General features: G+C 41.2%; 1 protein-coding gene across 1 annotated transcript; it reads right to left on the bottom strand.

The window, feature by feature from the left end:
- Nucleotides 1-794: 794 nt before the first annotated feature.
- LOC135240014 (PR domain zinc finger protein 12-like) lies at nt 795-7043 on the bottom strand. Its single transcript, XM_064309108.1, has 5 exons — nt 6374-7043; nt 4229-4419; nt 3836-3991; nt 3096-3210; nt 795-2500 (listed from the first exon to the last, which is right to left on the bottom strand). The coding sequence occupies exons 1-5, from the start codon at nt 6588-6590 to the stop codon at nt 2016-2018; spliced, it is 1164 nt and encodes a 387-aa protein (XP_064165178.1). The 5' UTR covers nt 6591-7043; the 3' UTR covers nt 795-2015.
- Nucleotides 7044-14180: the final 7137 nt, after the last annotated feature.

Genomic DNA, 14180 nt, shown 5'->3' on the forward strand with positions numbered 1-14180 from the left:
TATCTATACGGAAAAAAGGCAACAAACAAAAAAGCGAGGCGTTTTGCAAGACTATATGATTAGTGGCAGGCAGTTCAACGAATGTAAGTATTTTCATTTTTAACAAATGAGATATGAACTAAGTCCACAGCTAACAAAAAATTTACCCGAAGTCTTCTTGGCCCCATCTAGTGGACACAACGGATACGGTTACAGAGAAGCTCAAATTAATTGTCTGCCGCCCGCTACAAATTCATATTGGAATATGGCCATTTATTCATTTTGCCTACCTGTTGTTATTTAACCATGTATAAAGAATGTGCATACCTGGATGTCTGCTTTATTGGTTTCCTTTTCACATATTTAAATTGTTAATCCCATAATGAAATACGTACTCTTTCCTCCACCCCCATTATATAGTCCATTAACAGTCAAAGTGACCCTCAAAACGAACCGCTGCAATAATGCGTATGAAATAGCCGTCAATATTATATATATTTTTTTGACTCTACGTTGGCTTTATTAAAGTGACCGTTTGATGGTTTGTAGTTTACATTTCATTCGCCGCACACATTTACAAACTGGTTTTGGTAGGGACACTGTGGTGATTCCAGGCAAAGTGTTGAACAAATCAGCTAAATGAAGGCTATAAATGACTACGCCTCCGAATGATGCAAAAACGTACAGGGTCCTTAGACTCTTAAAAGGAAAATTAATTGCTGGTTGGGCATTTCACGTTTGTAAAACGCACGTCTATAAACATACCTGGTTTAAAATAAAATGACTCGATACCAAAGTTATTTTGTGGACGTTTATTTGTTATACATTTTAAAGTACAACATTATTTACAAGTGTAAACATAATATACTGTTAATAATATATAATAACATCTTGGAAATAATTTTACACATATGTACATACTTACTTTTCATAATTCGTAGAAGAACACAACTGAAGATAGAAACATGACTGTTTATCGTTTTACGTTTTCTAAAATAACGTTGTTTCCTTCCTTTGAACTGACAGGCCTGTAGTAACACCGTGAAGACTCATGGGGAGCTCTCGTCAGACGAAACAAGAGGAATCCCATAAAATAGGTTAAAAAAAAAAAGTTTTGCCAAGGACTCACATTTGAACAATATCAAATAGACCTGGACCATAAACCGAATGTATCTCGGCGTTATATTTTCACGAACATTCCGGATAATTTTATGGAAAAGGCGTTTAAGTACCAGTACATACAGGAAGAAAGCCCACTTTTATGGTTTATGTCTCCCAGGGTCATACATGGGAGGGACCGTTTGTATTATATGGGTCTGAATTAATCTTCAAATCAAATATTTTTTATCATGCACTGTTCAAATATTAAATCAAAAAATGTTTACCTCAAAAATATAATTAACATGCACAACAAATGATTTTGTCTATACTCTTTGAGTTTAAAAACTAGGGCCGTGTGTGTATAAGGCAGTTCTGTTCTGTCTCCTTAAAAATAATGACAATACCGTGAAAATTTATATTTATACGCACCAGGTAGATCTTGAGAATAATTTTCCATTAAAACCACAATATCCTCTCTAATGTCCACCCTCTCAAACAGTGTTGAAATATAGAACAGATTCCATTTTTCTTAGAATGTGCTTCACATTCCAAATCCTTAGCTGAGTTCCAGGCAAAACCAGTGGCTGGCTAACAGAATTAGCCAGTGCTCTATGTCTGTGGCACAGTTAGGCAGCTCAGACACCATGAGAAGGTACCAGTGAAATGCAAGCATTGGTAAAGTGCAGTGAAGCTGTCTGTGCGTGTGTGTGCGCACGTATATATGTGTGTTTACAGTGCATGTGTGTGTGCTTACAGTGTGTGTGTGTGTGTGTGCGCGCACGTGCATATGTGTGTTTAGAGTGCATGTGTGTGTGTTTACAGTGTGTGCATGTGTGTGTTTACATTGTGTGTGTGTTCACAGTGTGTGTTTATAGTGTGTGTTCACAGTGTCTACGTGTGTGTGCGTGTTCACAGTATGTGCGTGTGTGCGTTTGTCAGAGCGCTCCGCCCGTCAGGTGTCGGGTCAGCGAGCCAGGGTGGGGCAGCAGGGCCACCTGCAGGGCGGGCGGGGGGGGGAGGGTGGTCGCCGTGGCAGCGGCAGCGGCGGCGGCGACCCCCGGCTGGTGGCGGGCGCTCTTCTGGTGCGCGCGCAGCCCGGCCAGCTGGGAGTAGGCGCTGTGGCAGGCGTGGCAGCGGTAGGGCCGCTCGCCCGTGTGCAGGCGCACGTGGTTGCGCAGCGTGGAGGACTGGCTGAAGCGGCGCTCGCAGTAGCGGCAGCAGAAGGGCTTGTCCAGCGTGTGGATGCGCATGTGCGAGCGCAGGTTGCTGCGCGAGTTGAAGCCGCGGCGGCAGATGACGCAGCGCATCCGCGCGGCGGGGGCCGACGAGGACGAGGAGGAGGAGGAGGAGGGCGAGGACGAGGACGAGGAGGAGGAGGAGGGCGAGGAAGATGGACAGCCGTCCCTCAAATGGGAGTCATCTGTGAGGTGGGGGGAGGGGTTTGTGAGTGATCTTAATCTCGTGAAGGATGTGAGCACAACAGGTGGACATCTACGACCCAAGCCTTTATGGGACAGTTCACAGTTCACATGCTGTTAATATTAATCCTGATATTCAGAAAGAAACGGGTCTATGCGGAAATGATTTCGGCGCAAAGTGATTGGTCGAATGCAGGACGCATTCATAATCAGCACACCTGGAGAGCGCTTGGAACTCCCTCCGGTGGAATAACTCCTTCTCAGAGCCCTAAACACCCTTTATTGTTTCAGATATTGATATTTTTCACCCCAGTATCTGTGAAAAGGGGAAAAGTCAGTTTTCCAGTCATAGTGAGCAGAGCTCAGAGAGCAGTACCGGCTGTGAAGGAGCACGCTCCATCACACATTAAAGAGCCAGAGTGAGTAGGAGCTTAGATCAGATTAGGATCTATCGGCAGCTAAGGCCATAAGTGAAGGCAAAGGCCCAAATGAAGCCCCTCAGTAACCCTTAATTGCAGTGATAGCCATCAGAATCCCCCCAGACTACCTCCCCAACCCCCCCCCACCCCCGGCCCGCAGCTGTTTAAGCCTCCTCACCGCTCCTGTTCTTCTTCTGCTGCTCCTCCTTGGTTGCAGGCACTCCCGGGATCCCCAGGAAAGTGTTGTAAGAGTTCCCATACCACACCAGGAGCTCCTGGTCTGGGGGGATAGTCTGCGGGGGTGGGGGGGGAGGAGGTTATTTTTATAGAAGAAGTGAACAAACTTCGGCTGACATCCATGCCTCACGCCACGAACAAGCCAGGATGGAACAGCAAAGTCACTGACGTCACACAATACAATCGCTGACATCATAATGGAACCTCTGACATAACAGTTAGAATCACTGACAACACAATGGAATCTCTGGCATCACAATGTCACCTTTTGTGGTGCTATTTCCACATCCCGCCCCCCCCCTCATCTCCTGTCTCGATCTTTCTTACATATGAATTCAATTCCATTTTTTTTCTTATAATAAATGTTCTTACAGATTGCTCTGTCTTTGTGTAAAGTCACAGGGGGGAATCCAGAAACCCCCTGTTCAAAGCAGGTGTTCAATGACACACATCATTTCTCTTATTTATTGTGGCATGAAGCTGTCTCCCTATGAAAAGCTTTTACAATATTGTAGCAGAAGAGCAGGTCATCCCTGGTGCTCATTAGCAAAGATGAGGAAATGAGAATTGATATTTTGCAATTTAACAATGAACGATAAGAGTAGCCTATAGTGAACTATATTCTCTTTTCACTCTGAGAAAAGCCCGTAAGAGCTTTTGAAGGCAAGCCGCCCTGTTCACCTCCACTGCTTTGTAGAAGATGCTACTGCCGATCTGCACCACTTCCAGGTTCTGCTCCTGCTCGGTGCGCGCGCATTTAATGTAGGTCATCCAGCTGCGGTGATCCGCCTGGCTCGCGTCGATGAAGTAGCGCACGGTTCCGTCCGAGTTGAACACCTAAGAGCGCGAGAAAAAAAACATCACAATTCTGTGAAGCCCTGCCTGAATCTGTGCGAAGATCGCGAGTTATTAAATAATATATACTATGTTGAATTTATAGATCGCCTTTCGTGATAAGGAGACGAAATCATATATGTTTCTCCTCTGTTGTTACAGGAATCATTTCAATGGTACCTATGGTTACGCACTCACGCGCGCACGCACAAACACACACACACACACACACACACACACCTCCCACATTAGGTTGTTGTTCCTGAAGAGGTCCACGTGCTGGGGGGATATGACTCTGCCCGTGAAAGGTCCCATCTCCGTGCCGGCCTTGATCCAGGTCTTGGAGAATATCCCGAGTCCCTCGCCGGGGATGGAGCTCTGCGCGATGATCACCTCGCTGGGCAGGACCAGGCTCGAGAGCTTCTGCACTTCTGCCAAATGGAAAGGGTGGCTGACTTGTATTTAAGAACTGGCGGTACAGGTGCGCGCGAGCAGGGACTGTGCCTGTGCGGCAAGTATCCGGTGACCCACTTCTGGTCACGCTCAGTGTCAGTTATTGTTCGGGCAAAAACAATATGACGCGCTGAACTGGCATTAAAGGTCTGTGAGAAGAAATTCATTATGAAATATAATTTTACAAAAATAATAATTCGACTAGAATACAAATTTAAACAAACAAACTCGTAGCTGGAATAATGGATCATATGATTCAATTTTTATTTATTTTACAAAATGCCAATAAAACAGTTCATATATCAAGGTACAAATAAAGTAACCTGAACCTGAACCTGAAAGGTTTAGTAGTAAACAATCATCTCCGGCAAAACAGGCAATTTACCTTTATTTTGAATAATTTGCTTGCACGTTTTAAAAATATCAAGGTTGCGCTGTAGAATGTCATCTAAAAATAATTAAATCGGGCTGTAACCATTTTAGCAGTGTATTCTAAGCAGGGAACATAATGCAGCGTCTCGTTTAGGTGCCGGAATATTTAAGCTTTGCCACCCATTAATTCCATTAAATGAATAAAGTTAAACTGATTGTTCAAGAAACGGAATATCCCAAACGCGTTTTCCTCTTTACACAAAGCTTTAAAAACGAAGGTTTCTTTAATGTCAATTTCAAAGGCATTTTGAGACGGGTAAAGAAGGCAGACCCAAAAGAGGTTAAACGGTCTTCTTTTACTCGGGGTCCAGCAATCTGTCATGCTTTAGATGTGATATTCATTAAACTCAAGTGGAGAGAAACGACTAATTCCAGATTCATTATCCCTTTAAGAACTTTGTAGCAATAAATTTGCGCTGAATGAACTGAGGACTTGTTTAAAAGGCCCGGGAATTTGGCTGACAAAAAAAATGGAAAGGCGATTAGATGGTTGACATGGTATGAATGGTAATAGAATTAGCTTTCATGGCGCATTAGCGGAGGAACAGCAACCTTTTTAGGTGAGTAAAAGAGAAAAGAGCTGGAGCCCCATAGCTGCCAGAGGAGAAAAAGAGGCCGCCCGAAGACGGATGAATGAGGGACGTCGCAAAGAAAGGGAGCCGTTCTCGCTCCTCGGTTTAAGTGGAAACTTTCTCAGGTCAAGCACAAAGTTAACCAAATGAATTTAATACCCCTATTTTTCATTGAGTCAGCAACAGTTACACGCCTAACAAGCTTCTAAATGCGAGGTCTCAATGCGGTAAACGGGTTAATGCGCTAAATTGGTGGAAATAAAGCGGAGAAAGCGGGAAACCCCGGAGAACAGTAATGCGAAAGTCACGGGGACCTTGGGAAGAAATCTCGAACAGTGCGCGAGTGTGGAGTTTTCACTTTTTTTCTGTTCATTCCAGTTGACAGCTGGGGCAGGGCTGCGACGGGACCCCACCGAAGTTTTAAGATCTTATTAAAAAGAGAGATTTTTAGGCCCTTAATTCCTTCACCGTAAAATTTTCGGCCAATGAGCTCGCATGTTTAGTTTTTTTTTTTTTTTTTCGCGCCAAAGAAACTAAAAAGGTCACTGGTGAACAGACTCACTACTCAGACTCACTGAAAAAAGCCGTCTTAAAGAAAAAAAAAAACATTCAAAACTACATCAAAATCTATCTGAAGTGAATTTAAAATTGTAGAAAATAAATAAATTACAAGCAAGTTGATAACAACAGGCTTCTTATCTGGATGTTTCGGTGTTCTTTTGGCTCGCCTTAAGTATACATATACAGCCTATATAGCCTCTCCATACACGTCTCTCCTATGCGACTGTACTGTCTCCAGATCCACAGATTCATGTTCATTTCTACACAAACGAATAAATAGCAAGACATTTAATGACAAATGAAAACACAGTAACTCACATTTGCATTGGCTACCACTGCATAAAAAAGGAGAAACAACTCAACTAACCTCCTGGGAAAGGCTGCGCGAGGACCTCCGCGGTGAAGGCGGTTTTGGGACTGGCGGCGTCGCGTTTTAACTCGAAGTGTTCCCCCAGCAGGTTCCTCCAGCGGCCGTACAGGAAGCTGTGCAGAATATCTGACGTAATGGTTTCGGAGAGTGAAATACCTGGCGCTTTAAATGCAGACATCAGTGCCAGAGATTCCGCGGGCAACACCGTACCCATGGCACCATCAATTTCAAAAATAACCGTAATATTATTATTATTAATAATAATAATAATAATAATAATAATAATAATAATAGCCGAATAATAATAATAATAATAATAATAATAATAATAATAAAATGTTGGCGTTGAATCAGCGTGAAGTCCGTTAAGGGTCAAAGGAAAGTTCAAATAAAATACTGCCGATCTGTAGGCTAGCCTATAATTTTGCCAAAACGATAGTCCTCCTTAGCATGCACGACGAGGTTTGAAATGTTCCGTCCTTTCCAATTCTCGGCTCTCCTTATAAGTGGTTGTTTGACCCCTCTCCAATTATTTATTGATGACCCTCCCCTTGCTTGGCCATGCAAAAGGAGCAGTCTTAAATGAGTAGACACGCCATTGGGCAGGGAAACTGCGGAGAAGGAGGGGAAACGAAGAGAGCGAAGTGGGCGTTCAAATGAACCAAGCACCCACTGGATCCCTCTCAAACACGCGCAACACAAACACGCGCCAAGTTAAACTCGCGATCCCGGTGGACGCGTCCCGCCGTCCCCACCCGTTAAAGCGCGAACGACGCACCTAACAGCGCCATACACTTCTCGCGCTGCACCTTTCGTGGCGAAGGAAAAACAAAACTTGCATTCCATCCAGTTTGAAAGAAAACACGGGAACCGGCGGGATAATTATAATATGCTCTGAATATACGCGTAGTTTCTTCAGATTGGTCAATATATGATAGTACTTGAAATCTCATTTTTCAATAATTCGTACGTTGCCAAATATAGACTTATCTTTCTGACAAAGATTCATTAGGAGGATACAGTGTGTCTGAAAGGTTGCCTAACTTGTATGTGGGAATAAAAGAGTACCAGAATTGATCAGTTTAAATATGCTAAATGGCTCGACCTGTGATAATTTTCTAGGATATTCCTGCGTAAATGCCTATAAGACTATATATATATATATATATATATATATATATATATATATATATATATATATATACATATATATACATATATATATATAACACGTTTACATAATTCCCAATGCACGTCATTTCTCCTGCATGAATACATGAATTTGAAGCTATGAATAGCCTACTTTAAACGTTCCTTCTGAGACCTTTAAGCATCCCTAATATTAATAAGGTCCTGGGTAATAATTGAATAAAACAATAGATGTGAGGTCTGTGTGTTTTAAAGCATTGTTCTAGAGCACAGAGAAATGTGAATCGTCTGAGTTGCGAGCCTACTATCTCTTGTAAGGGTGAGCGCTTTAATATTCATGGATGTAAGTATAAAGCCTTCAGTACATTGTGACAGTCTTTAGATGTGGTGTATACGGCCTTTCTCTCAATAGGCCGAGCTCTTTCTATTTACTCCGCTCTGGTTTTCAGATTTGATGGACTGGGAGTAAATGGGCAGTTTTTCCCCAGTTTTCCAGCAGAGAGAACATCTTTATTCTGTCCGGGGCTCGCGCGTTTCCCATTCAAGCCCCGACAAACTCATGTCACGAGAAAGAAAAGCGCTGCAAATCAATCTTTCACGGTATTTTTGAGGGCAGTTTGACATCCATGCACTCCTCCGTTGTTGAAAAAGCTAGCCGGCAAGAAGGGGATGGGTCCGAAACTGTGGACATGACTGGGGCGGGGGGGGGGGGGGTCCTACAAGAGGATAGGAAATTGAATGATCGACCGGAGAGATACCGAGAGAAACGGGTCAGACGCGGGAAAAAGAAGGCGAGTGACAGTTCGCGAAGAAAAAGAGATTTGGCCTACAGCTCAACAACTGCTTGAGAGCGGCCGTTGTCCCCCCGTGACGCGCCTCATCTTTTTTTCCCCATGATTTTCTCTCCCTATGTGAGAAGAATTTACAGAAACTGAAAAAGTTGAACGTTTATTTCAGGCTAACTTAAATTGCACATTTAGATTTTGCGGACGCTATATGTATATGTATACGTATTTTTTCTTGATTTGACTCTGTACTCCACAATTTTAGATTCATGATCAAACAATGTGGTTAAAGTGCACATTCTCAGCTTGTATTGAAAGGTATTTTAAACACCTTGGTGTCAATATGTAGAAATGACAACACTTTTCATACATAACCCCCCCACCATAATATTAATATGGGACATATTAATATTATGTGAATGAAATTAGCCATGTTTAGTACTTTGTCGCATATCTTTTGTCTACTTGATGTTTGTTATCCATAGACATCACCAGGTGCTGAGTGTCTTCTCTAGTGATGCTCTGCCAGGCCTGTACTGCAGCCATCTTCAGCTCCTGCTTGTTTTGGGGGCTAATTGCTGTAAGTTTTCTCTTCAGCATATGAAACGCATGTTCAATTTAATTCAATTTAGGTGAATGATTGGCCAGTCAATAATTTTCCAGTTTTTATTTCTGAAAAACTCAATTGTTGCAGTATGTTTTGGATCATTGTCTTCCTGTAGGAAGACGCGCGGTCCAATTAGTCTGGAGGCATTTGGCTGAACTTGAGCAGATAAGATGCTTTGTATACTTCAGAATTAATTCTGCTAATGCTATCAGCATCAACATTATCAGTGAAGGTAAGTGAGCCAGTATCTGTGGCAGCCATACATACATGCCCAAACCATGACATCCCCACCACCACGTTCACAGATGAAGGGGGTGCTTTGGATCCTGGGAAGTTCCTTTTGGCCTCCACACGTTGCTCTTGCCATCACTCTGATACAAGCGAATCTTGACCACAAGAGCTTTTTACAGAAATCTGCTGGCTTTTTCTGGTAGTTCTTACAAAACTCGAACCTTACCATCCTGTTTTTGTAGATAACTGGTGGGACAGTAGTCACTGACACATCCATGCCTGTGTCCTGAAGAGTGTTTATGATCAGTCAGACATGTGTTTGGGTTTTTTCTTTATTATAGAGAGAATTCTTCAGACATCAGCTGTAGAGGTCTTCCTTGGCCTACCAGGCCCTTAGCGATTATTCAGATCACTAGTGCTCCCTTTCTTCTTAATGCTGTTCCAAACAGTTGATTTTGGTACGCCTAGGGTTTGACCTGTGTCTCTATGCCTTTGTTTTTATTTTCTTATTTCTCAGCTTCATAATAGCTTCCTTGGCTTTCATTTACGCATCTCTGGTCCTCTTCTTGACAAACTCCAGTAATAGACATCAAAGGAAATCAAAAGCTTAGAATCAAGACTAGATAGGCTACCGAAAACGGTCTCATACCTGCACTAAGGAAGCAATAGAACACACCTAACTAATCAGAAACACCTATGAAGCCACCAAACATTATGGTGCCGTGAAAAGGAAAGACTAGCCTACGTATAAAAAGCGCTGTAATTTCGACACGGTGAAACCAAAATGTATAACAATAAAAACTTTAACCACATGTGAATTACTGGATTACAAATTTAAAATAGTGAAGTAGGCTACAGCGCCAAATCAAGAATTAAATATAACGTCGCCCGAAATATATTGATATACACATTTATGATATAATATAAATTAATATATTTGTATATATATTATTTGCACATACATATGCAAACATTAAATTAATCATTTGGACGTGATCTAATCGAATTTAATTCGCCTTCTCCAAATTAGTCCTTTTAGACCTCGTTCTGTTTTAATAGATTAAAAAAATTTTTTTTTTAGCTGATTTCACAAACAAAACATCAATTAACTGCAACGGCAAATACAACTCTTGTTTTATCGAAAATGCATTTCACATTCAAACCTTACCGATATTCCGTCCAGGTTTAGAGGTGTGCAGTGTTAGGCCGATGTCTTAAAAGCACATTTTAAATAACGAATTAATCTACGTATAAACAACAAATAGTAGGCTACATATCAGGGAACCAAAACCGAGGCATTCAATTCAACCGAAGTCGCGCTCCGTTCTCAACACTGCATTCGGAATTAAGTTACGTATAGGCTAGGTCATACATTTCTGTTTTCATACAATGTTAATGCTTGTCGTTGGTCTCACTGTGTCCCCGAGATCGTGGTTTCTGTAGGCCGTGTTAATGGCTGGTTTCCCTTTAAAAATCAAATTGTAGCCTATTTATTTCTCATTATGTGCTTTATTCAATTCATTTTTGTAGCCTGTTCCATTTTCATTGTCATCTTTGCCAATTAATCTCAGTTTAAATTGCTTCTACATAGTCTGCAATATCCAGGGTCACAGAGGCCTATTAAAGACGCGCTGTTAAAAAGGCTACGCGAATCGAATTATACGTTCAATTACAATTACAGGCTCAGTTACAATGTTGTTATGCGTCTTGAAAATGAATAAACAAACAACGCTTTACGGTTTCTTTTCCGTCACACAATTCTATCTGTTTTGGTTAACACTTTAACAACGCAATGTAATCGTAGTGGAAATACGTTACACCAAAGCCAAAAACGGAAAATAATTGCTGCATCATTCTTTTAATTGAAGAGACACGAGCCAATGATCGACGCGACATAAAGAACAATACGCAACGAAATATCTAGCACCAGAGTGAACTATAGGCCTATATTTATGTAACTTAGCCTATTTGCTTTTATTACATATCACTACGTTGATCACTTTATACGTTCAGTAAAAACAGTTGTCAAACTATTAATGCAAACATAATTTCCGCAAGCAATTCAGGTAATTTTAATTTAAATATGAACGCAGTTCAAAAAACTAAAAAAAAAAACAACGAATGCACATACGTTCATGTAAAAAACGCAAGATGCCAACAACTCGTTAGACACTGAAAACAACATCGGTTAGCTCTGCAAAGTTATTTTTTGTGATATTGAGGTTACAACCGTCAGTATTATCCTTTATTGTAATGAATTTTATTAATTATTAATTTTACTTGTATATTAATTTTACTTGTATATTACCTTTGTATATTACTTGTATATTACCTTTAAATTGCATCAACAAAATTAGTACATTTACTTCAATATAAACCACACAAGGCATACTCTATCTTTAGCATTTAAAAAGGAATGTCTACATGTGGATTCACACACATTCACATAAATGCACTGACGGACAGACAGACAGACAGACACACGCACACACGTAGAGATTTACATAACCTCCTAAAACATGGCAATTCATTTTTGTCCCCTGTAGGGGACACGATTCTCTGGTCTTAATCTCAAGAATCATATATTCTACTACGCTGATACCTATACTGCAAGGGGCATCCAATAAAAATAAATAATATTTTTCAAAATATTTTCACTGCAACATGTTTTTGTCATCCAAGACACTTGTATTATGTTAAAAAAATTTCAAAACTTAAACTTTTTTTCTGCCGAATCTCAGGAGCGTAACTGTGTTTGGGCCCATGTGAGGGCTTGGTGTGACACAAATTCAGGCACGATCAGAACATTACTGATTCATATTAAAAGTCACACAATAAAATGTTCAGTGTTAATTCAACTCTAACAGTACATATGAGTCAAATGGTGACCATATTTACTCTGTAAGAATTTATTTAACACTGAACATTGTATGGTGCAATTGCAAAAAATTCAACCGTTTTCACATGTTTACTAAAACTGGCATTCAATTTCTCATATTTGCACAGAAAAAAATACTTTTAAATGAGTATCAAGCTCAAATAGGCATCAAATTCAATTTTTCATGTGAAAGATAAACTGAGGATTTTTCCTAAAATGGCAATGAAATCAGTTCTTTTCATGACTGACAAAAAGAACAAAATGAAAGAACATTCAAACCTAGTATCAGTTCTTGAAAACCATATTGTATGTAATCATACTTAATCTCTTCCATCATTTTTCCTCAGACTTCTTCAGTGTGCAAGGACGTGCTGTAATGGTCTTTTTGTGCCCTTGAAGTGTAGCACAAAGACCTCTCTGCCTTTAACACACACACTCACGTTTGTGTGTGTGTTTGTGTGTGTGCGTGTGTGTGTGAGACTTAAGATGCACTGAAATACAAAGACTACAGTCTAGCCGGGCAGATGCTCTATATTCTGACCAAATATTGAATTCCTTCCCCCTTCCCCCTGCTTCCGCCATTGATGAAGGCCAGTGTTCCAGCTGACATTGAGGAGCAATGCAGAAGGAGCAGCAGTTTGGAAGTCACCAGAACCCACCAGAATATGGACCAGCTAAGGGTACTGGACTCAGCTAAAGGGCTAATATGGACCAGCTAAAGGTACTGACTCAGCTAAAGGGCTAATATGGACCAGCTAAGGGTACTGAACTCAGCTAAATGGCTAATATGGGCCAGCTAAGGGTACTGGACTCAGCTAAAGGGCTAATATGGACCAGCTAAAGGTACTGACTCAGCTAAATGGATAATATGGACCAGCTAAGGGTACTGGACTCAGTTAAAGGGCTAATATGGACCAATTAAGGGGCTAATATCAAGTAGAACTTTATTTGTCCCCAGTGGGGCAATATGGACCAGCTAAGCGTACTGGACTCGGCTAAAGGGCTAATATGGACCAGCTAAGGACAAAAACCAGGCTTCCAGAAGCCAGATATGGGCAATAAATCAAATTCATGAAGAGATTGACATATCGATACATTTCCAAAACAACATTTCCAAGACTCAGCTGAGCCATAAAATGGGTACACATCCATTCCAAAAAAAGTATACAGTTCCCACCATAATGTTTCGGACAAAATTATATATATTTTGATCAATTTAATAAATTGACACTATAGCGCAGTCCTTAAATGTTTGGACAGTGACACAGTTTTGTTTTGGCTCTGTGGTCTGGTTATAGTATTGCAGCAGTGAACACGGATAAAGTTCAGACTGTCAGCTCTAATATGAGGGTATTCACATCCATATCCAGTGATTCATGTAGGAATTACAGGGCTTTAAAAAAATACTTAGTCCCCCTCCCCATTCCAATTTTAAGGGATCAAAAGTATTTGGCAAATTAACATAATATTAAAGTTGTCCCACAGAACGGGGTTGGGGTCTGTGCATAAGAGGTTGCAGCTCCTACATGGTTCACCTGTTATGGATGCAAATACCCTCTAATAAAAGCTGACAGTCTGCACTTTAACCTCATATGCATCATAATATTTCAAATCCAATGTTCTGCAGTCCAGAACCAAAAAAATGAACAAAATTGTGTCACTGTCCCAATACTGACAGACTGCACTGTAATTCAACGCTGGTAAAATACCTTTTGACCGGACTGGAATCACGACAGCCATGCTAATCAACTCCTCCCTGCAGCCTCTCCTTATAAGGCTTGCAGGGCAGAGAACACGTGGGCTTTTGAAACCATGTGCAAATCAACTGCCTGTTAGGTGTGTTCAAATGCGCCTAATGCACCTTAATGGACTCTCAAAATTAGACTGAAGAAAAGAAAAAGCCAACACACAAGCCAGACCTTGAAATTAAATAACACCACCACCACACACACACACACACACACACACAGAAGCCATGATTTAAGGGAGGGGGGGGGGGCCTGAATGCAAAATACCCCTTACCTCTATACAACATGAATCTATTGTCTGATTGACGGCCTTAAGTGAAGAGTAATAAAGGCAGATGGCTTTTAATGCAGCTCTTAAAGGGGATGCTGCTCTTAAAGGGGGCTCCTCCGAAGCTGCTGCTTGGCC

This window comes from Anguilla rostrata, chromosome 14 (genome assembly GCF_018555375.3).
Source record: "Anguilla rostrata isolate EN2019 chromosome 14, ASM1855537v3, whole genome shotgun sequence".
NCBI lineage: Eukaryota > Metazoa > Chordata > Actinopteri > Anguilliformes > Anguillidae > Anguilla > Anguilla rostrata.

Bases quoted from the DNA above. Each gene is read 5' to 3' on its own strand.
- LOC135240014 (XM_064309108.1), bottom strand. From the start codon at position 6,590: ATGGGTACGGTGTTGCCCGCGGAATCTCTGGCACTGATGTCTGCATTT. The intron at 3,992-4,228 runs GTGTGTGTGTGT...TCGCGCTCTTAG, and splicing joins ACAACAACCTAATGTGGGAG to GTGTTCAACTCGGACGGAAC. The intron at 2,501-3,095 runs GTGAGGAGGCTT...CCCACCTCACAG, and splicing joins GCAGAAGAAGAACAGGAGCG to ATGACTCCCATTTGAGGGAC.